Raw genomic sequence first — 27,790 nt, 5'->3', positions numbered from 1 at the left:
ACCACTCCTCAAGCCATCAGAATCAGAAATGTGTGTAATTTGTATGTGTGACAGGGAGACAAACTGGTGAAAATCACAAGGGCAGAGTTTTGCTAAATGGAGGTGAGAAAATAATCAGTTTTTTCTTTTTCTTCTCCTAGAAATTTTTATTCCTTTTCTTCTGCATTTTTGCCATTTGACAAAGATTGCAAAAGAAACATCCTACTGCCAAAACTAGATAAAAATTTAGGCTACCTTCTATTTGCTGCTTTTTGCACTCTTCAGGTGAAAGAAGGTGGTGCTTCAGAGAAAAAAAACATGTGACCTGTAAATCTAGAGATTGTAAATCACAGGTGGAGGGAGGCAGAGTTAAGGACATACTTTCCTGAATTTTAAGTGATGCAGCCTGCACTTTCAATATGCTTTCATGTGATTTTCTGTCTGACATATGTAAGCAAAGTGTGCCCATTAAATAAACATTGGAAACTGATTTTTTAAGCATCTGAGACCATATAATATCTTAAAACGCATATATTCTTAGTGCATAAAAATTCCTCCTTCAGCTTAAAAATTCTTCTCAACAAAGAACTTCTACCCTTTTACTTATCTTCATGAGAAGCCTGTTTTGTAGCATGTTTACTACTTAATCAACTGGTCAGGTAAGAGAAGTAAGAGAGTCTGATAGTAATGAATAACAGAAACATTGAAAACCCCAAATGAAGAGATGGTGACACTGGAGAGAAAGGAAGTAGTGTGAAGATCCAGATCATCTTTCATTCAGCAGCAAATAACAGGGAGAGAGGCCACGCCGACAGGGCATGTCAAGATTTGCAAGCTAGTTTTATCTATACGAACTCTTAAACTGAAGCACTAGTGGGTAAATAGAGATGCCCTCAAATTAGGTAACTGATTTCATAAAAATGTTTTTCTTCCAGACCTGAGCTGGCAAATCTGTGCATTTATCAGCTTTCATCGCAGTAACTCTAACAGTGGCTGTGACCACAGTGAGAACCAACAGATGTGACAGTGTCACTGCAGTAGTACCAACTTAAGAAGATATCACCTTCAATAATACGATCTGATTGATTTTCTGCTCCCTGGTGTGCAAGTCCCACTGGTGGTATAGGAGAGATGTATCTCCACCATACTGAGAGCTCAGACTTCCAATAAGGCTGTAAGGTGTGTTATTGTCAGCCGTTACTTCTTCTGCCTTCTCTCCTTCTTCCTTAGGTAATACAGTCTCAGACTCAGTCTCAAGATTTTTCTTCTGAACCTGAATATCACAAACACGATAGCTGTGTTAGTTTTGTACTCATTCTGGTGGCACATGTATGAAAAAATTCTAGAGGTTATGATGTTCTGCAGTCAAGCTCAGTGATCAAAATAATACAAGTTGAAACTATTGTGACTGGAATATGGGGTCCATTTGTAGGTTTTCCAGTACAAGAAAGATGTGGGTATACTGGAACAAGTCCAGTAATAGGGCACTAATACTGTTAAGGGTTTGAAGCATTTAACATGCAAGGACAGGCTGAGAGAGCTGAAACTGTTTAGCCTCAAGAAGGCGGCTTTGGAGGATTTTAGTAATGCATATAAAAACCTGATGGTGGAGAGTAAGGACAACAGAGCCACCCTATTCTCAGTGATGCTCAGTGACAGTTTGAGGGGAGATGGGTATACATCAAAATACACGACATCCAACTTAAACGTAATAAAATACTTTTCCTATGAGGGTTGTCAAACATGAGAACAGGTAACCCATAGAGGTTATGGAATCTTCCATCCTTGGAGATATTCCAAACCTGACTAGATGCAGCCCTGAGTAAATTGCTCTAGGAGGGCTGGACTAGATGATTTTCAAAGGGCTCTTCTAATCTCAGCTATTCTGTGATTCTTTAATACTAATACATCTGTTCTGAGTAAACCCATAACATTTCATATTGTTAAATATTTTTTGACAATTTTACAGCAAGAAAATGGACTTTAGAAATGTAACTTTGTAAAGAAGCCATCTTAATAGATGCCATCTCAGAACATCCTTGTCTGAAATGCCTTTATGCAGTACTTCAAAGAGATAGTACCTTAAGATCAGCTGTCTCAATCTTCTTTAACTGGATAACTTTCTCCAAAGCTTCCAGCTCTTCTTCACTATGTTCCTTCAGTGGATAATTCTTCACTTCACAAGCCATATGGAAGCACTGTTCAAATTATACATAAAAAAAAAGAAAACAAAAACTCAAAGTAAAAATTTCTTAAAAATGCATCTATCAACTCATTTGTTCAACAGCTGAATGCTAAGCAGTTATAAAGACTTCTTAAAAGCAGGAATAAAATTGAGGATCAATTAAACATGCAGGAGCAAGACAAAAAACACTTGACTTCTCAGCAGTAAAAATGGTAGTTTAAAATTTGCTTTTTTCATAAAAAAATCTATGTATATGGCTTCTTTTTCAACAGAATTCAGATAAAACGAGATTTTTTTGTAAAATGACTTCTTTCACTATCCTTGAGATAATCCAATATCATCAGTTTGACTAATCTCCCTCTCTTTAAAATAGGCAAAATGAAGCTTAAATTTTTCCTTTATGTACTGTGTAGCAGAAGTCATGCTGACTGCACACAGAAAAATAACACTTATCTCCCCTTTTAGCAACATTGCATAAAATTTTCTCTGTTTTCAAAGAATTAGAGAGTTGCTTATTTGGTTATCAGGACTCTTATCCACTTTAGAATGTAAAATCAGCCAGGCTCAGATGAACAGAATTAAAGATTTTCATGAGTCCTGAGAAGAACTAAGAAGAACTTTTCCCCATACTGTAAACAAATCAGAATAAGGTAACCTTGCTTTAAGGATTCAACAAACTACTGCAGAAAATGAATTAGAAAGGAGAGGTTACCTTAATTGCACGTCCTTTTACACACATGGAATCCCAGCATTCATGTTTGATGACATCCTGTAAATAGCAGTTGGCTAAAATCTCCATTTCAATCTCCTTCCTTACCTTTCAAGATACAGGGAAGAAAATAACAAGATGTGGTGCAAAATAACAAGATGTGGGCCATTTGCTGTGAGTTATTTAAAGAAATCTAACAGATGAAATTAATTACCAATATTTTATCATCTTAGACTATTACAGCTATCTTATCAAAAACCTGTATTTCATACTACTGAAAAGCATCATTTTATAAGTGAAGAAAAGCATTCCAGAACTTAACCAATATGCCCAAGGCTACAGTGTCAGATTTAGTTTCCAGCGTAGATAATATTCCAGTTGGCAATGTCTGTACCAGCAGCTTCATCTACTTCAAAAAGTGACTTTAAATACTTCTAAGTTTTCTTGCTTCTCAGCAGTGAATATCAACTTTGAGATCACCCTCTGTTCTTCAATCATGCTTTCTCCTTTTCACTGGTAGTTTTAAAATGTTCTTCCCCCATTCTGTCATACCCTGGCCACTTCTTGCTCAGCCTCTGCTTGTGCTCTTTGCTGTTCTTCTATATCCAGGTTGAATTCCTGATGCTCCAGTTTCTCAATGTCTGGCACCTGTTCATTTTCATGCATCATTTTCTGAATCTGTTGGTTTTTTTTAAATAAATGTAAGGAATAAAGAGGAATTTCAATGTGAATAGAAGAAATGCTATTTTTAACACTATAGATCTTGGTATCAGAGGAGATTATTTTACATGACTCCACTTCTAATCAGTTCATGGTAGTTGGTAAAATGTACTGGAACAGATTCCCCAGACAGGTTATGCAATCTCCATCCTTGGAGATAATCAAAATATGTCTGGGCATGTTCCTGAGCAGACTGCTCTGGGTGACCCTCTGCCTTCTCAAACTCTTGCAGGTAAGAGTTTTTATGGAAAGAAACAGAAGGGAGAGGATAGGCCAGTAGTTTCTATATTGGAAGGCTGTTAGGCAGGCAGAAACTAGCCTGCTGAGGGACAGATTGCTCAGGGCATAAGTGTGGTACAAAATGTTTATTTGGAGCAAAGGAAACTGAGAACCAGACAGTAGTTCCTGTCAGGTTCAACGTATAGGCCCTGAAGAAACATGCCTCTTTATTACCTATCTGCATAGAGTTTATGACAAAATTTTGACTGAGCACTAGAGCTGATAACCATAAAGGAAGTGTACTTGTAAACAAAAATGGTAAGCTGAGCCATTACCCTTGTAAGAAACTCACAGTTTTACGCAGCTGTTTAATGCCCATTTGCAGCTCTTTCTTCTGGTTAGCAAATCTCTGAGTCTCTTCTCTATTGACCTGACATACAACAAATATATTGTTGAAAGACATAAAGAGACAAGAAGAGGAAAAAAAAGATTGAAATAATCTAAAGGAATATTATCTGTACAGAAAACAAAACTCCAAAGAGATTAATAAATGAAATAGACCTAATCTTGATTCAATAGGATGATTCTTAGAATTGCTCAAGAGAAAAAAGACTGTACAAGCAGGTCACATTGTAAACTGGCTGTAGAGCAATAGAGCTTAAAAGAAAGAAAATATTAAAGAAAGACGTAATTACAAGTGAAATTATTACAGACGTACTGAACTGCATAAAGCCTACTGCCAGAATTTGAGCTTATTTTTCATTGTCACTAAGCATTTCCAGTGGGATATTTAAAGACACTAGTAAAATAACATTTGTTACTCATTCTGGAAGCTGTGAGATTTTCTTTGTCCGTACAGCTTTGCCAATTCATCTCTTAGGGAAAATATTGTAATTAGTCTGCACCTCTGGAGTTTGCTTTCTAAAGTAAGTTTACAACTTAAAGTAGGCCAATGGCTATTGATTGAAAGGAAGGGGTGTATCATTCTAACACTGGATGGACCCCATCCTCTAAAAGTCAGATGCAAGTCTCTTAGGAGGTTAATAAGCAGCTTAAAACAACTCAGGACCACACTGCTGCCTTTCAACCTCTGCTTCTCATCACCTATCCCTAGCTGATACTAATAGCCATGTGGCACTGGTATGCATGCACGCTCACATGGACTTGCCAAAAAATCCCAGTAGAGACACCAAGGCATGAGTGCCAGCACCAAAGCAGAAACAGGAATAGATGTCTGGGAAAGTGATGGAGAAGACGCTACTTTCAGTGGCAGTATGTCTTAGACTGACTTAAGCCACTTGTGAAACTGCATTATAATTTGGAAAGGCAACCCTGAGACCACCCAGAAAGCAATGAAATTTTGAACCTCAAAAGCTGGACGAAAGACACAGCTCATGTCAGAAAGAATCTCCTACCATCCATAAATTCACATTTCTGTGGAAAAAATAATCTACACTAACATTAACATAGGAGTTTCCAGCCTCACAAAGCACTAAATCTCCTCTCTGTAGACAGTTAGATCTTTGAGGCACTTCTACTTTGGTTACATAACATATTCACCTCAACCTTAACCTAAAATAAACCTCAGAGGTTTTGTAATTAATGTCATATTGTTGAGTATTGATTTATCAATGCTGTACAATTTGTTATTCTGGCCCATGTTATTCTAGATCACAATGCCTTAAAGAGAGGTTCAAATGTCAGAAAAGCTTTAGAAACTAGATTTCTTTACAGCACATAATTTGGGACCTCAAATCGCTACTGACACTTGGAAACTCTGGCTTTGATTACTTCTTGTTCTATGAAAATACCTTATTTATTTTCTGACCTATCCATGTCATGTCATTGGTACTGGCTGAATACAAACTGCTGACGTTTCCATCTTCTTCTGTCACCTCTAAACTGGAAGATTTAAGTGGTGCCTCCTGAAATTAAGCATATAAACATCCATCTCAGGTAATTGGAGAGAATGAGAGACAGAAATGAAATAAAAAATGAACTCACATTAGAAGCAACAACATCATCAGCAAATTCCAGAGTGTTACAGCATTTTTATTCCCTAACCAGTCTCCAGATTTGATCCTGCAAACGCTTGCTATTATGCAAAGCCTTAACTCAAAAGGGCTGACTGTGCCCATCTCTGCAATCACTGCTTTGCTTGATTTCAACAGAAAAACATCGGCTACTAACACAAAATACAGCAGGAACATCACACTGGGAATGACACATAACTTCATAGGAGGAGAAACTGACTTTCTAAAGAAAGCAAGAGAAACTGAAGATGTGAATGTCATCTTCCCAAAAATATTCCATTTCCTTGATAATACTGTTCCACAAATTAATAATTAAACATATTCAGCCTATACTCAGGGGCATTCTTCTACTTTCAGAAAAGGTTCAGAGTTTGTTTGGTGGAGAGTTTTTATTGTGTAATTTTAGGGTAATAATCAAACTTTTCCCACCCATAAAAACAAAGAAAATACCTTAAATTTCTCTTCTGGAAGTGTTTCCAATGCAGATTCTGGGTCAAACTGCCATTCTGCCATAGATTTTAAAACAATATTTTCATTCGAAGTAGACTTTTTCAGTATAGCAAGAAGAGATTGCCAGTGAACAGCAGCTTCCTTAAGTTCAGTTTTCTCTATGTTCCTAGTAAAAAAAAAGGGAACTGATGTATTTTTTGTGTATTACAGAAGAGGATGAAGTATTAAATATTCTTTACAATACAATTATTAATAATCAATATTTTTACAGATGATGCAATATTATTTGAGTTCTAGAATTTCATTATTAAGTGAAGTTTCCCCAGAATTAGAAATTCAGAAAGATGGATTACCCAGGTTAGAAATACTGCTCTGTCAGATTCGTCTTTATGCATCTATCTGAACATTTATTATACCACAGAAAAACTGTAGTTTCAAGTGTCTCTTACTCGTAATGTCTGCCAAGAGCTCTCTATAGCCACAGCTGAATTCCTGTTAAAGCTGTGATGTCTCCTAATCTCCAAGTTAAAATAGTATCTCATGAGATGACATCCCTCACATCCCCAGAGAGCCTCTTCCAGATGGGTTATTTGAGAGTGATAAGAAGCTCACTGGTGGCAATACTTACCTGAAGATACTCCTATATCTTGTATTACAACCATACCTGAAGTCCAAGACTTTTCATGAAACAGGGAGACAGCCACTAAAGATGAGAGGAGTGATTTTTTTTTCTATCCAATTCTTGTCATTACTTTGAGACTAATAAAAAGGAAGTGTTGAATCACAAGTAGATGCAAGAATTTACACCATCAATATTGGTCTGCCACTTATACATACTTCCATTTCAGACACACCAGGGCACCATCATTTTCACCAGTAACGAGGATGAATTTGCCATCCATTGAAAATACCATGGATCTGATTCCCCCTCCTTGATATGAGTGACAATGCATTTGAGCAAGTATATCCTAGAAAAGTCACAGAAGCAGTATCAGCAAATACATTTTTCTAATGGAATATGTCTGTAAATTATGCTTCTTTATTTTTAGACAAAAGTCAATACAAAATATATAAAAGACTAGGATTTATGAGTTTAAAACTTTTGACTACAGATGGAGCAAGTTTCTAGTATATTCCTTTTGCAGGATATAAAGAAAAGTAATAAAATTATCTATCTTAAGATTTACTGGAAAAGAAAGTAAGTAGTTTGTATCATCACAGATACGTTCATTACTTGTACTGTGTAATGCTATGTAGTTCATGTTCAGTATTAAGTTTTCTGGAACACTTTATATTCAAGTGAAAGAAAGCTTAGAGTGAAAGAAAGTAGCTTTCACACCTCTTTCTCATGTAAACCAAAGCCTGTGCCTGGATGCCCACCTACCATAGTAGAAGTATGATAGATGAACAAAACACCATCCTTTGCTGCTGACGCCAGCCACTGGCTGTTGGGTGACAAACAGAGGAAACCTGATCCAAACTGCCTGCTAGGAGTCCTCTTTTCTGATAAAAATATTGATGGGTCTTCTGACACGTTCTGCCAAACAAACAAAACGTTAGCAGCAGTTCAGATGATGGAAATATCTATGGCATTTTGAGAAGGCTATAACTTTGCAATTTAAAACATTGTTGGAATACTGAGGTCAGGAAGCTCAGGAAGCTCAGTGCTGCTGACCCACTTCCCATCTCTTCAGAAGCATCTGTGTTCGCTACGTTTGGACTTAAGAGTTTCTTGGCTCAGAAAGTACAGGATTTGTCAAGAAGAAATGCTCACCTTCAGAATTCACCTTCTTTCTTGACCTGAGTCTTAAACTATGGGAGACCTGGGAGCTGCAGAGAGCTCCAGTTCATCAGCAGGTAATGACAGTGGCTCCCTGAAGGCCCCCTACTACTACTTCATCGTGAGGCAGGACTGGGTTTGCAGTTGTGTCTTAAGAGTAACAGGCTCCCAATGGCTCAATTCCTTCTCTAGGATACTCGAGTTGCTCAGACTGCACAAAAGCACAGCTCCAATACAGAAGTGACATGTGAAGCACCTGCAAGGTGTCGGAGTTTTAAGAACAAATATTTGGCTTTCTCTGTAATAGCACAAAGAGGTCACTTTGCCAGGTTTCTGAGCAGGTGGCAGGATACCAAAAGTTTATGTTTATGGATGAGGCAGATATTTCTAGTGCAGAGAGGATTTCTCTAAGATAATATCCTGCTATATTAACTTCAACTACAGCTTTTGTTTGCCGGTATTTAACCACCACCCAAAATAAAGTAGCTTCAGAGAATTACCTCTTCAGAGAGGTGGTATTTGCAGATGAAAGGTGCACAGGTACAGTAGCCATACACAATGTTATCCTTCAATCCAACTGCTGAGCTCAAAGGGAAATCCAGAGCATATCGCTCCTTTTTAATGGCACTAGCATTAAGCATTCCTCGTGCATTAACATACTTATCATTATCTAAAAGATTGAAAAAAGAAACAGAGAAGAAGACGCATCACCACCACTAATGCAAATCTTTTACCTATCAAGTAGTTATGAAAATCAATCTTAGCAAGGAGTGACTGTAATGTCCTTTTTTCAGGGAGAAGACTGGGAATTAAGACACTTAGCTTTAACTCTGTGGGTTGTGCTGATATAGTACACTGCAGTGAAGCAGAGATAGCTCTCCTAGCTCTAGAGAAGTATTAGAAGCAGTTTAACCACAGCGATGGGACAATTTGTCTGCATTAATTTAAAACTCTCCCCTTTCCCTCAGTGCCATTTTTTTTTTCACAGAATATTTCTCTGTAACATTTCTTACTGTGATACAAATTAATATTTTTCAAAAACAGTGGATTTTTTCTGTGATGCTTTCATCGAGAAAAACTGTAATAAAGGCCAAGCCCCCAGCCTCTTTGTGACTGGCTTTGGATATTGCCCACACAGTAGCAATAATTACAATAACAACAGCAATCAGACAGAAGTAGTAAATTGGTTGCTTTGTGATTCTGCAAGTGAATTACTTCTCTCCTTCCTTTCTTGGCTTTCCTTCAAAATATCACAGTCTTTCTGCTGAAATGATTCAGCTGACTGTAAGTCTACAGAATGCTGTACGAGAAATGGTGTCCTCAGAGAACAGACAGATGAGATGAAAAAAGAGATTAAGAATGTTAGTATTTTGTAACATGCTCTTGTCTTAGAAAAATACCACTTAATATATATTTCAGTTCTCACCTGTTGTGAGTGCTGAAGGCAGACAAAAAATTTCCAGTCTTGCTTGCTGGACCTCTGCCACATTAAGAAGCACCACTACTTCAACCAAGTCATTATTGAAGTCAGAAACTACAGAAAGATCCAGCGCTTCATCTGACAACACTGAAGCAGGTAGGGAACATCAATACAAATAATTACTGAAGCATGGCAACATTGTTTGTACTAAAATATCATGTGAAACAAAACAGGATCCTTGTTCAGACGACATCTCAGCCCAACCACACAGTTTTGAACTGACGTTAAAATATCAGACAAGCCACAGCCTGGTTTCAGAAAGCGCTGTATGCACACACCTTCAGTTGGAGGCATTGGGTGCTGAGAATTGGGTGTTAGTATTACATTAAACATTCCAACCTGAGTTTACATCCAGCTTGAAGCCATCTGCTGGTAACTGCACGCCAAAGCACAGAAAAGCCCTTCTCTAAGAAGCCAGACAGCCAACGAGAAAACGATCCGGCAAATTTTGAAAATTATCTAAGGAGATATAATTCTATAGTTGCCAAACCAATTAAAATTATGAAGAAATGTCCCTTATACTTAAAGTTATGAAGAAGATCTACATATGCAGATGTGATCTGTGAGTATAATGTCACTGGAATTCAGTGACTGCATAACCAAATTTACAAATTTCATAAGAATTTTTTTGTGAGTTAAAATGCCATATTTTTTTTGTTCTGCAGTATCAACCAGCCAAACTGACAAATCCAACAGTCCCCATGTTAAAGATGTCTCTGGCAGACATTTGTAACAGGAGATTGCACCCAGACATCACAATCTACAGTTTTTTAGTCTAAATTCTTGTATGGCAATCTACAATGGCCTTAAATTCTCTGCGAGCACTATTAGTTTTGAGCTGGAGTTGTGTTCGTTTGGTCAGCTAATCCATTCTCTTATCTGTGACTTATACGTACCCTGAAGAAAGGTAATATTGGTGCATTTGCCGACTAAAACCACAGGAAAAGAAAAGAATTGACCAAGACAAAATAGGATTGTAAAATAGGTGGGAAGAATATGTTTAGTCCTCCAAAAATGACGGACCAGCAAGTATACTTAAAATACAGCAATTATGGAAAACAATGTAATTAATGTTGTTACGTATATTACCTACATATCCAAGTACTTGGAATAATTTTGAAGGCCGGGCATCTAGAATAAAGATATGTCCTTCTATAGCTCTAGCGATGAGGAAGCGGCCACTCTGATCATAACTAAATATAAATCCAAGTAGAAAACAATTCAATACACTCAAAAAGCTTCAAATAATTCTACTCCCCTAACTCTTCTGACTTTATTGAGGGCATAAATGACACTGAAGTTTAAGCTTCTAGGTTTAGATTTAGGGCTTGATATAAAGCCCAGTGCTGTAAGTTCAATTTCTAACTGAGTGGGTGGTCAAGCTAAAGCTAATGATAATCCACATTGAAGTTCACTTTTGAAAATAAAACTACTATACAGATTTTGCTATTATTTTGAATAGGCATGTTTTTGTTTGCATTGATTTGGTTTGAGTAATTGCTTTCTGTATCTATATTTAATGTTTTATTTATTTATTTATTCTTTAAGAAAAGAGATGACATCTGAGTCTCCAAAAACCAGGCAGATTTGCACTGAAGTTTAACAGTTCAAACTCCATTATATTTTTTATAAAAGTAGAAGTAAAATACTCTCAGATTCTTCAATAACTGAAATAAACAACAAGCAAACAAAAAGAGCTTTTTAGATCACTAGAGCTTTTTACAAAAGGACTAGTAAATTCCTGAACTGTGAGCAAATGAATAATTAACAATGGATTTATGTTGCCACTGTTATGTATAAGAAGGGATGACCAAAAAGCTTAAACTTAACTCCATAAAACCTCAAATTTATATTCCATGAGAAATAACCCTCTAAACTCAGATACATAATTACTGCATATGGTGATCTGTCAGAAAGGATCTTATACATCAGTATCTTCCAACGCTTTGTTAAACTTTCTTAAAATACAAGTTTATATATTTCTCTCATATAAATCCTGCTACTACTTCTCTTGCAAGCAATTCAGAATGTGTTGGGAGAAAAACGAAGCTGTTACAATATTTTACTTTGCTATTTTTAGAATAAAAACTTCAATTTTTTTGTTAGACTAAGAGCAGTACCCAAGCAACTAATTAACAATATTCCTGCCCTTGCTACTACGTACTTACTGCAAAGACAGCACTGGAAATTCGGAAAGAAAAATTCTGTGAACAACCCGTGGAGCTTCAACTTCAGTAACATCAAGAAAATAGATTTGACCTCTTTTGGTTCCTACAGCAACACTGTCAGAGGAGGGACAGCAAGCCATAGCAGTTGCCTAGTTGAGGAATAAAAGATATTTAACAGTTCCATATCTTTTAATATATTGTGTTATATGTTAGTATGCAATTTATTTTAATATTTAAAAGCCCTTAAAATTTGGAGAAGAAACCCCAAGCTGTTCATCTGAAGAACTTTTTTTTTAACAAAGAAAGGATTTTAGAAACATCATAGGAATTTTACCTATGCTCTGTACGTATCAAAAGCTAATCCTGTGCTCCTCAGAAAAAAATATATATTATATTCACTATCCAAATTTATTGAAAGAAGTCCCATCTACATAAAGCAGTGAGTGCACTGCTATGTGTACAGCTGTCATAGAAAAGGATTTTTTTTTCTTCCTATGTCAGATTTCAGTGTTCGAATGCATCTTAAATCAAGACAAAGCATTAACAGTTGGAAATACTTTTATCAACTCAATCCTTAAAGTCTGTTACTTAGATCAGTCAAGGCATTTATTTTTATACACTTGTAACTTTTCTTTCAGATCTGACCCTCATTAAAAACAAATAAACTTAATAAACTAATATCATATATGTAGATTGTTATTTACAAATATGTGCTTAAACTCACATCACTAGGATATTAAGTTTAAATATTCCCTCTGCTTTATGGCCAAGTTAAATACATGATTACTTCAAATTAAACATTTTGAAAGATAATCTTTTTAAAATCTTTTTCATGGGTTGTTCAAAGACGCTACTGAGCTTTCTTCAGCACCCAGTGGAATATTATGCTATGAATTGAATAATGTTAAACAAAAAATACAAAAAGCTCCTGGTTACGTGTACCTCAATATCAAGGTTTAGCTTGCTGAGGCAAGTTCCATCTTCCAGGAACCAAACTTGCACTTCACCTGAAATTGTAACTGACTGTTGAACAGAGGAAAACATAGTCAAATGCTCTAGAAGTGACTAGTGGTCTCTTATAGAATATAAACTCAACTAATGTCTGAGCCTAGCAGGTCAAGGGTTACTGATTTTTCTTGGAATTACCTTGCTTTTCCTTAAATCCAGTTGATGCAAGGTACACAACTGCCTAAGGAAAATGTGTTTAATTTTTGCAAATTGCAGCAACTACAGGAATGGTCTTTAAGCAGAATGAGACAATTGAGGGCAAAACTTGTAAGCTTGGTCAATAATAGCACTCCCACCAGTCAGCCAGCAATAGAAAAATCTGTTTATAATTTTTTTTTGCTTAGTGTTCTTGTTTTCTCACATGAAAAATTCTGCATAACATAATGGTGCTCGAGGTCTTCTTATAGCCAGGGCATTTTGTAATTCTACAGTAAAGTATGGCTAGAGACTAATTAACCCTCACATTACTCATTCACAGTCAGGCAAAATTTATCATTCCCACGCTAACAACAGACAGATTCAGAAAAAATAATTAATTAAGACCCCAGGCTGGCTACTTGAAGAATTCATGGTTTGGAGATGAATCAGTTATGTTGGCTAAAATATACATCTTGTAGAAGTCCAAGAAGTCCAAGAGGAAAGGAAGGAATTTCTCAGAATGGTGAGATCCATGAGTAAGTCCTTCTTTGTCCCTGGACTCAGTAAAAAGGCATCTCAGACTGTTCTGATTTGTGCTGAAGGCTGAAAAGATCAGGAGGAATTTCTTGTTCAAACATCTAGTCTCTTAATTGAATCCTTCTTTTGCTCAGCTATGTTCCCAAACAATAGTGAGTTACACAAATCAACAGCAGAACCAATGACGTTCACATCTGTGAAATTACCCACCCTGCCTTCTGGAGCAAGTTCTGACCTTTTTATAGGCTGTACCCAAATTAATGCAATTTACTTCCTTAATGAGAAGTTCCACAACTTTAACAAATATCAGAACAGTCTCAGTTTCTGCAAGGCTTTTGATTTTGTGACTTAGCAGCATATTGGTTACCTGAAAAGTGCCACTATTACACACAAGAAATACCATTTCTTACCACACAGTATTTGTTCTCTGGAGTAAGAAAACCAGCTGCCAGAAAACAACTGCTGCATGTGTCCAAAAGTTTGACAGCTTCTTCACTGTGGGAAGGATTGTAAATATATACTGTCCCCTGATAAATAAAGAGAAAAAATCCATCACTTTTCATTAAAAGCTTTCAAAGACTTCAACAAAAAACACCCATCTTTCTGACCTTCACTCTTTAAACATATATATTCGACTCTAAACTGAGGTAAGAAGTGCCCAGGAGAATTCAGCTGAATTTAGTGGATTATATTTACACTAGATGAAAACTGGGTTAGGTCATTTTAGAGTGATCTAGCTAGTCACATTTTCAAGAAGTTTTGCTTTTCAGAATTGCTTTAATAAAATAACTTAAACCCATCTTATTTCATGTTACTTCATGAATCAATATCCTAAAAAATATAAAGCATAAATAAAAAATCTTAAGCTTTAAGAGATGTTTCTATCTAAATATTTCAAAGCCAATTAGAAACAATTCATAACTAATATTGATAAAGACTAATATTGATAAAGATTTTAGAACTTCCCTACTCATTTTACAAAAGGAGAATACAATCAGCTAGAGTGTGTGACCAAAGCCACAATCTGTAGGAGACAACTGTTCTGTGCTCCATTAAAACTCTATCTAACCTTTCATTAAATACATGAGATGGACTAAGTTCAACTCTGATAAAATTTGTTGACTTGTGTGATTATATTACAGACACTTCATACTAATAATATCGGCATACACATAGAGAATCATAGGAATATCCCATTATGTACCACTGGTATCTCAAATGCTGTACCTGGTCAGTGACAAGCAGAAGCATGGTGTAATCTGGAGAGAACAGGAGGCTGGATATGGGTTGTAAGATATTTGTGCAGATTTTCTTCTCATATTGTAGATCTTTGATGTGATAAAAGAATAAAATGCCCTCCTGTGCAGAAAAGTACAAATCCACATGAGGTCTGGGTCATTAATCCCATCCCACTCTGGCAAACTGAACTGCAAGAACTTCTGAAAACCTCTAAAGTAACAGCGTTTAACTGTAACCCATTACTAATTATCTCATTTGCCTTTAGTACATTTAAATCCAGAGGACTCTTACCCTGAATAATAAATCTACTGAACAGACTCTCTCATCAGTTAATATTTAAGATTTCATATTGGGGTTTTCGAGACAGTATAAGCAGCAACGTGCAATGGCATTGTCAGTTTGGGTTAAATAACGAGTTACATTTTGCACAAAACAATTTGGCAGTTCTCTTGTCCATTTTCTCTCCTCTCCCATATTTTCTCCATCCTTCTTCTCTGTTCCTCTAGAATACTCTTTGTCTTCTGTTAAAAATAGGATTGTCCTCTTTTGTCGCTTCTTTGACTACAACAATGGAATCTCTTCCCATCCTGTTCCCTTCTGATTTCTTGTCTGAAGTCTTAACAAAGAAAATACATACAACACCAGAGAGGACCTTTATAGTTCTGTAGACCTCCTCTTTTTTTTAAATTCTCATCTTTGCCATGAACTCTGCAAATGTACTCCATTTGAATGTTCTTTGATTTTCACACAATAAGAATAAGTTTAAAGCATAAGGGATGCCTTACATTTCCAGCTGCATACAGCCCCTCCTTACAAAATGCCATGGCAAATAACACTGGTTTTTGCAGATCCTTTGGTTTGTCACCTGAGAGCACAAAACCAACAAAAAATATCAAATTTAATTTCTTGCAAAGTGTCTCAAATTCAAATCTGGGGTGATTTACTACCTGTGAGTAAAAAGGCTCCAGGGGCTATATGTTCTTTGGGCTTTTTGCTGTCATGATGAAGGAGAAAGTCAGTATACATAGTTTGAAGTGACAATACTACTGTGAACTGATGAACTAGAAATTAATTTGAGAAATCACTTGGTTTTGTAAAGGGTGCTAAATGGCCACATTAAAATTTTTCAATAACGGAATCATAGAGTCATTTAGGTTGGAAATTCAAATTTAGGTTACATTGCCCACCGTCATATCCAGCTTAGGTCTGAATATACTCAAGAATGGAAATTCCATAGCTCTTCTGAGCATCTTTTCCATACTTTCACTGTGTGAAAGCATGTTTTTTTCATAATATCTACTCATAATGTCTGTTGGTGCAAATTGTGCCCTTTTCCCATCTGGTTCCATCTCCTTTATAACCTTTTATTAGGTAGCTTCTCCAGGTTGAATAAACATAGTTCTCTTAGCCCATCTTTGTATGTCGTACACTGAGACTCCTCAATAATCTTTGTGGCCCTGTGCTCAACTTCGTCCACTATGAGTAATATTTTTTTTGTACTGTGGAGCCCAAACCAAAATGTTTGAAAGAAATCCCTAAATCCTAACTCAACTAAATTACAAGTGATTGCAGTTCTAAAAAAAAGTACTAAAACTAAGCAGGAGGGAGCCTACTCTAGCATCACTTGCTCCAATTTAAATTTGAATGAACAGAAATTATTTTATTGCCACTGTTTCTCCTGAGGCTATTCATTTGGCTGTATTAGCAGAAAAGCTATCAAGCATTTGTCATGTGAAAGCCTGTTATTGGGTGCTAAAGAAACTCACACAGAAATTTAAAGGGCTATCTCAAATGTTTATCATCCTAATAAAAGAAATAAGGTTCTACAAGATAGCTTTACAATTTCTGTAAGGAACACAATAGAGAATGGAAGAAAGCAAAAAAACCTTTCACTTCATTGCTTTCTTCCCTACTTGAATAAAACACACAACACAGCTATTTCTTACCAGGTAGAGGTTTTTGTTGAAGAACAGAAACACTGTGTGACCTCGCAGCATCAATTGTCAAAATATGTCCTTCCTTACAGCCCAGGTAAATTTCTGAGGTGGCAGTCCAGCAGTGGGCAGTAGGGTGTACTGAAGGCTTAATATAACTTCTGGGCTTCAACACAAAAATAAACAAGTTCAATCATCAACTGACAACTATCTGTACAAGCACTTACGTATATTTTAAGGCAAAAAAAAAAAAAAATCACTACATTACAGAGTCTGATCTCTTACACAAAACCAGCCTTATTTTATTCAGTCATCCTTTCACTGAGGCTAGTAATTTGAGAAACAAGAACATTTTCCAGAAAAATCTATGTCTGGAGATAGTGGTGGAGGACTCATCTCTCCCTAGAAGTTAGTTCAAATGATTAATTATGTTTTCACTGAAAATTACATATTTTTTTTAATTTGAGTTTATCTGGATTTATTCTCCAGTATTTGCATGTGTTACTGTTTTGACCTCTAGCTTGGAAATTCCTTCGGTATCTTCATACCCTCTCAGAGATATTGACTTATCATAACAAGCTCATCTCACAGTTTTTTAATGATAAAATTATGATAAAATTCAACACATTGAGCTCCTGGTTTTTTTAATTATTATTTTTATATCACAATAGCACTGGAAGCCTGAATTGAAATGGTTACCCACCATGACCTCACCCTGAAAAATGCTTTTCCAACTGCTTTTCAGAACAACCTTCCACTTTGTAGACATAACCTGCACATGTGGTCTTGCATACCTGGCAGTACTACAACACATTTTGTTTGAATAGTTTACCTTATCATGTAATCCAAATTGCTCTGTAAAACAACTTTGTCAACCTTTCTGTCACCTGCAAATTAGTTCTACAAACATCCCTGACATAGACTTCCCAAGTGCCTTGAATTTCATTCCACTAAAAGAAAGCCATGATCCATGAAACATGAAGAACAGACCTTCTCCACCATATATTATTAAAGACAGTGACCTATTCAGATACAACAGCAACAGGTTATGTAAATATCATGAGAGAAAGAACCAGATTGGAGAAATCTGGGGAGAGGAAAAGGGGAAGAAAACACAAGAACACCTCTAGAGAATGTTTAAGAGAGATTAAAAGAACCATGCATGTGAGCAGAAGTGGCAAGGAACACTAGACAATATGATAGGTGAAAAAGAGAAGTCTAAAACACCTGCTGTCTCAGTAGAAGTTCTATAAAAAGAGGAAATATGGATGGACTTACAATAAAAACGTAGGAAAGAGAGTCATAAGGACCTAGATTTCATTAGTAATATATGTAAAGGACTTGCTGTGCAATTCTAGGTAAGTAACTTACTCTCAATTTATGTTTACAAAGCACTTTTAATTTCTCAGGGGAAAAATGTTACAGAAATAAAGTATATTAATATTTGCTTTATAAATCAAGTAGGACTCACAGGAATAAATCTGTAACAAATGGAGCTTTACATCACCAAGACAAATATTTAATATAGACATTTTCTCTGATTTTATGTGACTTGAACATCACAAATCTTTGGAAAAGTTGTAAAAGAATTACTGTGAATCAGAAGCTTCCTGTCTAAAGACAACTTCTGTAATGCTCCTTTGTACCTGCTGTCTTTACTGTCTTTACATATAAACTAGACAATAATCCTAATTATTGCAAAGCAACAATAATCCTAATAATCCTAGGATGAGATTATGTAAATCCAAAACAAGGTTGCTTCTTGAACAGCGCATTGGTTTGGTGGTGGATAATAATAATAATAGTGCTGTCTTTTGTTGAACTTCTCTCCCTTGTGAGTACCTCTTCAAGGAAACAAAAATCCATGATGGATCCTTGTCATGAGAAATTTTATAAAAAACCGATGAAATAAAATTGATACTGGGGGTGAAGTGGAGTCAAGCAGCTTGCCATGGTAAAGCATACTCAGAAAACTCAAGGCCCAACGATAAATACTGAAACAAAACTAAATCAATGTAACCCAAGAAAGAATAAGATTAAAAGCTATAGGCTATTTCAATTCTTTTCACTCTGCTGCCCCGGTGTGGTTACTCTTTGGTACACAGCCAGCCCCAGGATCTTCTAGGCTATGGAACCCTAGCGCGTTTCAAAGCCACAAATAAACTGGCAATGGGCTCACTCTCCTTACTTGCCTCCCACACATTCCTTAGGGGTGGGCTACAGTCTCCAAGGACCATGGGCTATAGGTTGAGGACAAATCCTTTAAATAATAGTCTAAATAAACGGTTCTCCACTTCGGATGCTTACATCAGTGTGGAGAACATTGTTCTCAACTGATTGGAATTTAGTGACAAACAAAAGTCCTTCTGTCGAATTCTGCAGAGATAGGAAGAGCTTCATCAGGCCATGATACTATTTCCACTGCATTTGACATGAAAGCACCTCATTAACCACCACAGGAGAAGCAGGCTGTGTCTTTACTAATTGAAAAAGCACCGATGATACTACTATCATTACGAAAATAACTCCAAGGTATTTACAAACGTCAAGGCACAGATTTTAGGCCAGAGTCAGATAACTACTCATGGACATTTGCAATGAGATATAAATCATCAGTGATGGTAACCATTGATACACCTGCCGCAGCAGCCTGTCAAGTTATACAGTGAAGAAGGGTAGTTATAGCACCACTATTTCGGACAGCCTTCTCCATTACAACAACTGTAGTCTGAAAGTATTTGAGGAACAAAGCAAGTTTGGTCATTTCAATTTCTCTTCAAGTTGCTGCATTAGCCACTTTTCAACATAAGCATTTTGATAAAACAATATTTTGAAGAAATATCTTCTCCATCAAGTATATTCTGATCAATTTGTGCAAGAATTGCTTTGCCAAAACTATATGTTCCTCGCTGTGGTGCTGGAAAGGGGTGCTTAACCTGACAAGACAAAAGGCCAGTGTGGGGGTTGCAAGATCTAACAGTGGTTTGGTTTTTCTGCTAGGTTAGAGATGGAGCATACAGGCACAGGCATGCATGGAGGGGAGAATTAGTACTTTAAGGCACAATAAATGTGAGTCCTGCAAAAAATTACTCAGCTATCATGGTCTGGAGCAAGTTGAAAACATGCCAGAAATTTATTCAATGCCTCCTGGTGCTAAACTGTGAGTGTAGCACCTCACAATTTAGTGCACAGGAAACAACATACTGCCACCACAACGAAAGGAACAACAACAGTTTGTATTTCTGCAAAAAACTTTCATTTCTAAATAGCCTGATGTTCGTTACCTTGTCAATATTCACAACCACAATACACCTACCTAGGGAATTTGGATAGTAAATAACTATAAAATATTTACTATGTAATTTGAAAGAAAATGAAATCTTCATCAAAGACTAGTAGAACAATCTAGTTTTACTCTAGAAATATTTTTATTTATAAGAACATAATCACTTGGAAGGTGATAAAAAGAAATCTATTTTTTCCAAAGGCTATTGGGAATGCAAAGACCTCACAGTGCTACCTAGTATGCTTAAAAGCACCAACTTTTCCATGTGGCAAAGTCTGCAACATGGTTCTGCAAGTTCAAGTATAAGAACCTACCATTCCATGGAAAAGTATCTGTTCAAGGATAGACAAATTCCATCACACCTCACACACCTAATATGGCAGTTGTTTTTTTCCCCAGTACCTCTCATAATCCACTTTACAGGCTAAAGCACAAAGCGCTTTTGCAGTTCATCATTTGCACATAAGATGCAATAAGGCAGAAGAAAAAGGCAATGCCCCTGATGAGCATATATTATCTTCATTTTCTATGTTCTAAGTGATCTGAAATATAAGTAGTTCATGTGCAATCTGAATCAGTAGTGGATGTTTATTTGTAGTTACTGATTGTCCTGGAAATCAACGGCATCAGCAGTTAGATGGTTAAAAAACTCTGCAAATCTAAATGCATGAAGCCATGAAAAGAGAATTAGGTCAGGAAAATATAATTCCCTTTTTTAATTTTTAATTCTGCTTTATAAGAAAAGTTTATGGCAGAAACTGGTGGTACACTAATCCAGTAAAACTGAGCTCTCATTTGTCCATTGAAATGACATAATTTAAAGCCAGTATCATCTTGTGCGTCGTAGTCTGGGTGTCTCATACATATATCACAAGCCACCAAACAGAAGTTGATGGTCATAATCTTTGAAGAGAATCCCAGATTTGCAAGTTAAATGTTTTCACGCTGGCAGATGCTTCTAGTTGGTAGTCAGGCAAAAGTAAATTTCAAACAAAATGAGAACACTTTTGAAGCCTCTCCAAAAGGCATCCCAACGGAGGCCAACAAGCAAATGATCAAACAGAAGTGAGATAAATGGGCAGGTCCAGCACTGCCAGTGGTATGAGAATGTATCTCACAAGTGGAGGCTGCTGTCTGGAGTAAAGCCTTCAATGTTTCCATAGCTTGGGACATTTTCAGAGTCAAAAAGAAAACAAATCCCAAGAGGAAGGAAGGATACCTGAAGGTTACTATCAGTTTAGCATGGGACTAAGTTTTCAGGGTCTCAGTAAGTAATATTAGCCTGGGTGTGGTTAAATGCCGACAGGCTTATACTGTGTCTGGGGTACAGCTGAGCAGCTCCACTGCACAGCTGTAGTACTGTGCTAAGACCTGTATCAGAAATCTCTACATTGTACTGCTCGGTGCAGCAGCAGCATGCCTTCGAAGTCTCCTGTCAAAATGGATTTCAAAAATATTGTTAGGACAACAGATCTATTTACTGTGTTGTACCTGTTCAACACACATTAAATTTATTAACCCCTATTTGCACAAAAAGTACAATGACTTGGAATAGTAAAAAAGGAAAAAATCAGTAATTACCATGAATGTTTCTGCTTCATCTCCTACCAGTCCAGCAATGGCTGAAACTGGCAAATCAGGGCCATGGTATGAATCTTCACTATGAGAAACTGGGAAAAACAAGTCCTTATGAGAACTCAGGGACCCTCGTCCATCAGGGAGTTTCACAGGGCTGTGAAAAAGCAGAGACACTATCTGAGGAGACGAAATATTATGAATAGTAAATGCTGATACAAAACCAAGAAGCATGTTTTCAAAATTTTGGGACACCAATGCAGGTAATTTACTTCTGCAAGAGAAAGGGAGGAACGTTGTAGAGAATCATTCTACACAGCACATACCATTTCACTGAAAAGTAATAGTAATTCTACTACAAAGGAGGAATGTTTGTAACTGGCAGAAATGGACTGTCATGTTCTAGCTCAATCTCTTTTCTTGTTGCCTTGTGTAAACTACTATTCTATGTTACTGTTTCATTATTAACCAGGAATAATAAGGTCACACACTTAATTTACATATGCTGTGGTGGTTCATGCTTGATGTTTATTTGGAGAAAGTTTAATGATGATAAAATACTATTAGTAGTATTTGCCTGTTGCACTTTGGCAATTGGTATCTGAGTGGCTCTAACGTGCAGGAGTTGAGGATTCTATAGTTTACAAACTGTTGATTTACGACTTGGAAAAAATATGTAAAATAAACGGTTCTCAGTGGAGATTTAAACTCCACTGAATAGAATGAAAATTGAGGAAAAAGGAGTATATATGTATTTTCACATGTGTACGAAAGGTGAAACACTCTTCAGTACTCTTTTCAGATTGTAAATTGAAGGTCGTGTCTATACTTTCACTAGTATAACTGTGTCAGTGGCAATACATTGGTTACAATCACAGTTAATGAGATTAAACACATTTGGAAATTGTAGAGTAGCTGCTACTGAGACAGAATAGGTGTTACACTTCAAGGACATGCTACTTTTATACAAGCATCAAAAAACATTTTAGCATAAGTACCCACGTGTTGCCTGATCTAGTTGAGAGGCATCCCTGCCCGTGACAGGGAAGTTGGATTAAATGATCTCTAAGGCCCCTTCCAGCTTAGGCCATTCTATGATTCTATACGTAAATTCTAGGTCTGCTGTGCTCAGTGAGTTGCATTAACAGAGTCACCCCCCATCCGCCCAGTGGCTCTGTAACCTGGCCACATGAGCTGGAAATCACACAGAAAACTAATTCTGCTTTTGGTACCATTTGTCATTACAACAACATGTTGCCTAGCTATGCTGACTAGGAAGCAATTTAATCCAAATCTGGTGGTTTCATAGCTACATAAGCAATGCTCAACACAGCCCCTTGCAGGAAAGCCCTCCAGGCACTACCTTAATTCAGTCATGCAGCTTTTGATAGAGGCTGCCAAAGCAGCTGATTAGTATTAGCTTCTTGACGTGCATAATCTAGACATGTGAGTGCTATGAAATGAAATCATAAATTCAATTCACTTGGTTGACTAGATAGATTTACACTCATTTTGATTTAGCAATTACCGATTGCAATTGCTAGGTGAACTAAACGAGATTAAATTCTTTGCAAACAGATGTAGGTTGCTATTCTTAGATATTAAAATATAATTCCAGATTTTTCTTTTAACCTGAAGGGTGTTCCACTTACTTTTGCTTAAGGTGATACTCATCATTATTCCTTTCAATATGCCAGATAGTAACGGAGCTCTCATTAACAAAACATAGCTGTTGCCAATCCATAGGGTTGAAACTTAAAGAGGTCGCTGTTACCCCTGGCTGAGACTCACTGCACAGGAGGATATTTTCTTGCCAGTTCCTTCATTAAGGAGAGTAAAAGAAAATCATTGAATAAGTCAAAAACATTCAAGCCAAAGATCCACATCGGTGATTATAACTGACATTCAAGATCAAGTTTGGAAAACAAATACTTAGTCACTGACAAAAAAATCCCGCTGTCAAACACATTAGGTCCTCCTTAGAATGAAAAGGAGGTAGTTAATGAGCACACATAAAATTATTATTGCTACGAAAGGATTAAATAGTGAACTAATTTTGAAATCTGACATTTTAGAAACATTATGATGCATTTCCTCTTGTGAAAAGACCAACAGAGTCAAGTAACATGGATTGTTTTTCATCAGTTCCATCAGTGACTATTTGAACAGGCCCCAAAAATTAACTCTTCAGCACCTCAGACCTCAGCCTTGCTTTTCCAATCCGTAAAACGATTATAATACTTGCAGGCTTGCAGTTAGAAGGTATTGTAATTAGAAAATAAAACACAGCCTGTGATTATCTATGGATGAATTACGTAGATAACACAGTAATTGTGTTGTGAATGCAGACATACAAGCTGTGGCTGCATTAACTTGAACACAAAACAGGGCAGAATTTGTGTGGGGCTGTTACGTAGAGCTGACATAAGCCTGGAAATCTGCTTTCCACTGACTTTTCTTTTGTCCAGTGCAACCTCTTTTATGTTCTCACCACCAGTTTGCATATTTCTCCATTATCGAGATTAATTCTTGACTGTATTTGCATTTTTAGGTGCTGTCCAAGAACTGATTAACATCATTTGAAGAAAATGCTTGAAACTCTTTCTTAATTTCCAGGACAATATATCTGACTCTTAATCTAACTAAGAATTACAGCTTCAGCATTTGTCATTACTGCTGAGAGGGGAAAAAATTGCATACACTGCTGTAAATGGATTTAGTATAATCCTGTTGTTCTGGCCTGTAATAAATTCACTCACAGAAACAGATCAGGATGCGAGACAATGGTTAATATTGATGGCATATGCAAAAAAATAGAAGTTACATACATAGTAACTCTCATTAATATTAGAGAAAGCTATAAGATGCAATTTTGACATTAAAAGATATCAGTGTAGCCTCTCTCTCTAAAGATCTGTCAGCATGTTCTCATACCTAACAGATAGTGCCAACACTCCTTTATAGTAGATAATTCATTAAGATCTGAAACTATATTGTACATGTATCTAAAAAAGAACCTGGCATTAAGCCTCTCCTTTGAATAAAAAAGAACAAAGATCTAGGGATAAAATATCTCACAGGAAAGGGAGCTTTTAGTTATCCATAAGCTGTCTATATTTTGAGAGTGACAGAACTTCCAAAACATCTCTTATACCTCTGATTCCAAACTATCTGCTTAAAATGCAGGAACTGTGCAATCATTGCATTGTAATGACACATTAAGAATGCTAAACATGGAGATTTCTTTCATCTGGACACACACATTTTTAAACGAACGCACAATATAATTCAACTGCAAATATTAAGGTCCCAATCTCACAGTAAATTCACACACCTCTGTTCAAGTTACTATATATTCTAAGTTCAATACTGTAAGGTAATTCTATTTTTATTCTATTCTTTCTGACTGAAATCTAGGAGAGTTCTTTTATGACAATTATCTGCCGATAGTCCTATTCATGCTGATTCAGATAGCTTTAAATTGTTTGGCCTTGGAAATTGCCAGTACTTTAAAGCTTTTAAACACTTCTAGATATTTCCATTTTTAAGAATAATCTAGAGAAGTCTTTCAAGAAGGTGGATTTTTTTTAAGTGCACACAATGAACATATTAGACCATGTGTGTTATTTCTGCTGTGACAAATAGGCAAGCTCTTTAGGCTAGTGAGGCTTTCTGGTTGGTTTCTGTTGTGGTATACACAGACATCCTTCCTGAACTACTGTGTAGGATCAGAGTTCACAGCAGATGTTTTTCTTCATGAGACACAGAGAAGAGGCATCTGTAACAGTATCTAATATCATTACTACCATTTTGAAATTACAGTAGTTTATGCTTCTTCATTAATCACTGTACAAGAAAGGCCATTGCCAAATTGGAAGTATACAGAATATCCCTTATGTGTCCTTGCTTGCCTTCCTCCTACTCCACCCTCCCCATTTGTTTTGGAGAAGTGCTCAAACTCCACGCTCAATAGAAGCTTGCTGGCAATGGAGGCAAGAGCAGGATTATATTTTTATGGAACAATTAAAAAAATTAGATATTCTAACTTTCTGAGTCTGCATATTATATAATATTTCTTTTCATACCAATGAGCAGAAAATTATGATCTAACCCAGTGACCCATGGAAGTGGAATTACTGAACAAAACTGTAAGACAAAACTAAAATGAAGCATAAGTAATTAAGAGGACTAATGAGCAGTCCAGGGGGACAAAAAAAAAAAGGTAGAAATCGGCTTTAGAACAGTTTTCTTCTTTTCAGCAGGCCCCTTCCTCTCACAGACAGCATGGTACTCATCTTCCAAAGGTGAAGAGATAATGAAGTGATGCTGAAGGCTTCAGAAGTACTCCAAAACACAAAATGTCAAAGAAAGAAGATAGCTGTAGCAAAGGAACATTGTAACTAGTGGCTACTAATGCTAGAATATAAACAACAGATTTCGTACAGAAAGTTTGCATACAAAGATCAATCAGAAAAATAAAATGAGATGAAGGCAACCAGTGTGTCTTCCATATTTGTTAACTTAATTTATGCTAAAACAGCACATTCAAATAAATATGAATTAAATATACATGGTATTAGAGAATTTTTTTTACTCTTACCATACTGAAAGCACAAATTCTGGGATTGAAGAGTAACTGGCCAGATATGGGCCTGTGAAACTAAATGCAAGTAAGGTATAGTCCAGCTGAGCAATACCTGAAATGTAAAAATAAAGAATATGGTCTTCAATTGCCCTGGACTTTACTGTATACTATCACATATAGAGTACTCAGTTCCTTTATATCCACTTTATTTCTTCAGAGACATTCTTTGGGCCCTCTTTTTCTTTGCTTCACTCTGAATTATTGTCTTGATTTGATCATTAAAATATTCCCTATGTATCACTTCTCGGACTTTTTTTTAATTTTTTTTTTTTTTCAATTGTACCTTGAATTTGCAAAGTATGGTTTCCCCAAGTACCCTGAAATCCTTTGCAGTCGTAACTTCATTCATACACAGGAAATAAATAATATGATCTTTATTTAAATGGAAACTGAAACATGGGTAGCATAAGCAATTTAACTAAGAAAAGAAATGTTATGAGGCAAGTAAAAATACACATTAGAACTCAGACTCCAAAACTTAACTGCAAGAATCCTCAATCCTCTTGCATCTTAAATTTCTCAATGTGGCTTTCAGTAATCTGCTTGGGAGCCTACTGCAGTATGCTTTTTTTTGTTATTCTGACTGTATTTTCATAAAATTAACTCCATTTCATTCCATCTGTTTTCCTTTTAAAACAGCTCCATTTTGTATGGTCACAAGCCTCTCTAGCTTGAGACTAACTAAAAGTAGTGCAGTGGAAAATTCCTTCCACTGCTTTCCATGCATCTTGTCACAAGACAGTTTTCTGTCACACCATTTCCCAAGTCTTATAAAAAACTCAAAGCAACAAAGAACTCGGAAATGGGATGACTTAAGTCTTGCGTTAATGAAGTGGTGACGGGGAGGGTTACCACATCACTACCTTTTAATTCTGTCAGTTTACTCAGTTCCGGAAAAGTGTAGATATATATGATGGGATTCAGCTGCCGGTCTGCAAAGGCCACCACTTGACTGTTTCCATTTGCCGCGAAGGCTCCCACCTGGCCAGTCTGACACTGCAGTGCTGTTGTCTTCTTTGTTTCGATGTCAAGGAAGAGGATGTAATTGCCACAAGGGTAGCAGACAGTTTGCTTGTTGACGAAGCCAAAGTTCTTGTTTGAGAATCCCTGAACCCAACTTAAAGAAAGAGCAACTGAATGTTAAAACATTAACCAAAGACACAAGTTTCTCAAAATACTGTGAAGAAGGTAATACTGTAGCCGAAAATACGCTAAATGGATGCTTGGGATGTTAGTCTTATCCTCAAGCATACCATAGTTGCAAAATTACAACAACCTCAAGATCTAGTATTAAGAATCACTAGTTCAGTGTTTCCAAAAACATGGGGTCAATCTTACCTTGATGGACCACAAAGGACTGTCATAATATGGAGAGATGCTTATATTTCTTTCAGTTTTCACTAAAAATAACATTAGCCAGCTCACTGGCTCTGTTTTTTTGTACTCATATATCATAATGATATTATATCTTTATTCTGAATGAATTACACAGGTACAATCCATACTTGGGACCCAATGGGGCTTACTTAACATTTTTACGCTTTCATAGTTCATCTCATCACTGTCAAATAAAAACTACAAAGGCATGGCTTGTGCTTATATGAACCTAACCAGGAGGACTGCTCTGCTTTAAAGATAGCAGTACTTTAACACAGTAAATCTCTGGAATGTAAACAGGATGTGTTGCCCAAGAATTGAAATGAAT

The 27,790-nt window shown here is 36.5% G+C and overlaps 1 protein-coding gene across 1 annotated transcript in view; it reads right to left on the bottom strand.

Annotated features, from left to right (window-relative positions):
* The window catches only part of CFAP43 (cilia and flagella associated protein 43), a gene marked incomplete at its 5' end in the record, with an annotated part of 39,980 nt that extends 12,762 nt beyond the window's left edge, over positions 1–27,218 (bottom strand). The window contains 22 exons of the mRNA XM_009869370.1: positions 1,043–1,252; positions 2,061–2,177; positions 2,877–2,981; positions 3,426–3,551; positions 4,165–4,242; positions 5,624–5,737; positions 6,296–6,461; positions 7,133–7,263; positions 7,680–7,832; positions 8,576–8,745; positions 9,502–9,642; positions 10,645–10,748; positions 11,724–11,872; positions 12,666–12,746; positions 13,817–13,933; positions 14,634–14,765; positions 15,431–15,510; positions 16,592–16,745; positions 21,447–21,597; positions 23,093–23,260; positions 26,041–26,126; positions 26,938–27,218. Of these exons, the coding sequence (XP_009867672.1) occupies positions 1,043–1,252; positions 2,061–2,177; positions 2,877–2,981; positions 3,426–3,551; positions 4,165–4,242; positions 5,624–5,737; positions 6,296–6,461; positions 7,133–7,263; positions 7,680–7,832; positions 8,576–8,745; positions 9,502–9,642; positions 10,645–10,748; positions 11,724–11,872; positions 12,666–12,746; positions 13,817–13,933; positions 14,634–14,765; positions 15,431–15,510; positions 16,592–16,745; positions 21,447–21,597; positions 23,093–23,260; positions 26,041–26,126; positions 26,938–27,218 (3,014 nt within the window). The remainder of the gene's footprint in view (positions 1–1,042; positions 1,253–2,060; positions 2,178–2,876; positions 2,982–3,425; positions 3,552–4,164; positions 4,243–5,623; positions 5,738–6,295; positions 6,462–7,132; positions 7,264–7,679; positions 7,833–8,575; positions 8,746–9,501; positions 9,643–10,644; positions 10,749–11,723; positions 11,873–12,665; positions 12,747–13,816; positions 13,934–14,633; positions 14,766–15,430; positions 15,511–16,591; positions 16,746–21,446; positions 21,598–23,092; positions 23,261–26,040; positions 26,127–26,937) is intronic.
* Positions 27,219–27,790: the final 572 nt, after the last annotated feature.

Source organism: Apaloderma vittatum, unplaced genomic scaffold (assembly GCF_000703405.1).
Source record: "Apaloderma vittatum isolate BGI_N311 unplaced genomic scaffold, ASM70340v1 scaffold34675, whole genome shotgun sequence".
NCBI lineage: Eukaryota > Metazoa > Chordata > Aves > Trogoniformes > Trogonidae > Apaloderma > Apaloderma vittatum.
The sequence above is the reverse complement of the archived record's forward strand: the minus strand, read 5'-3'. Positions and strand labels throughout refer to the sequence as shown.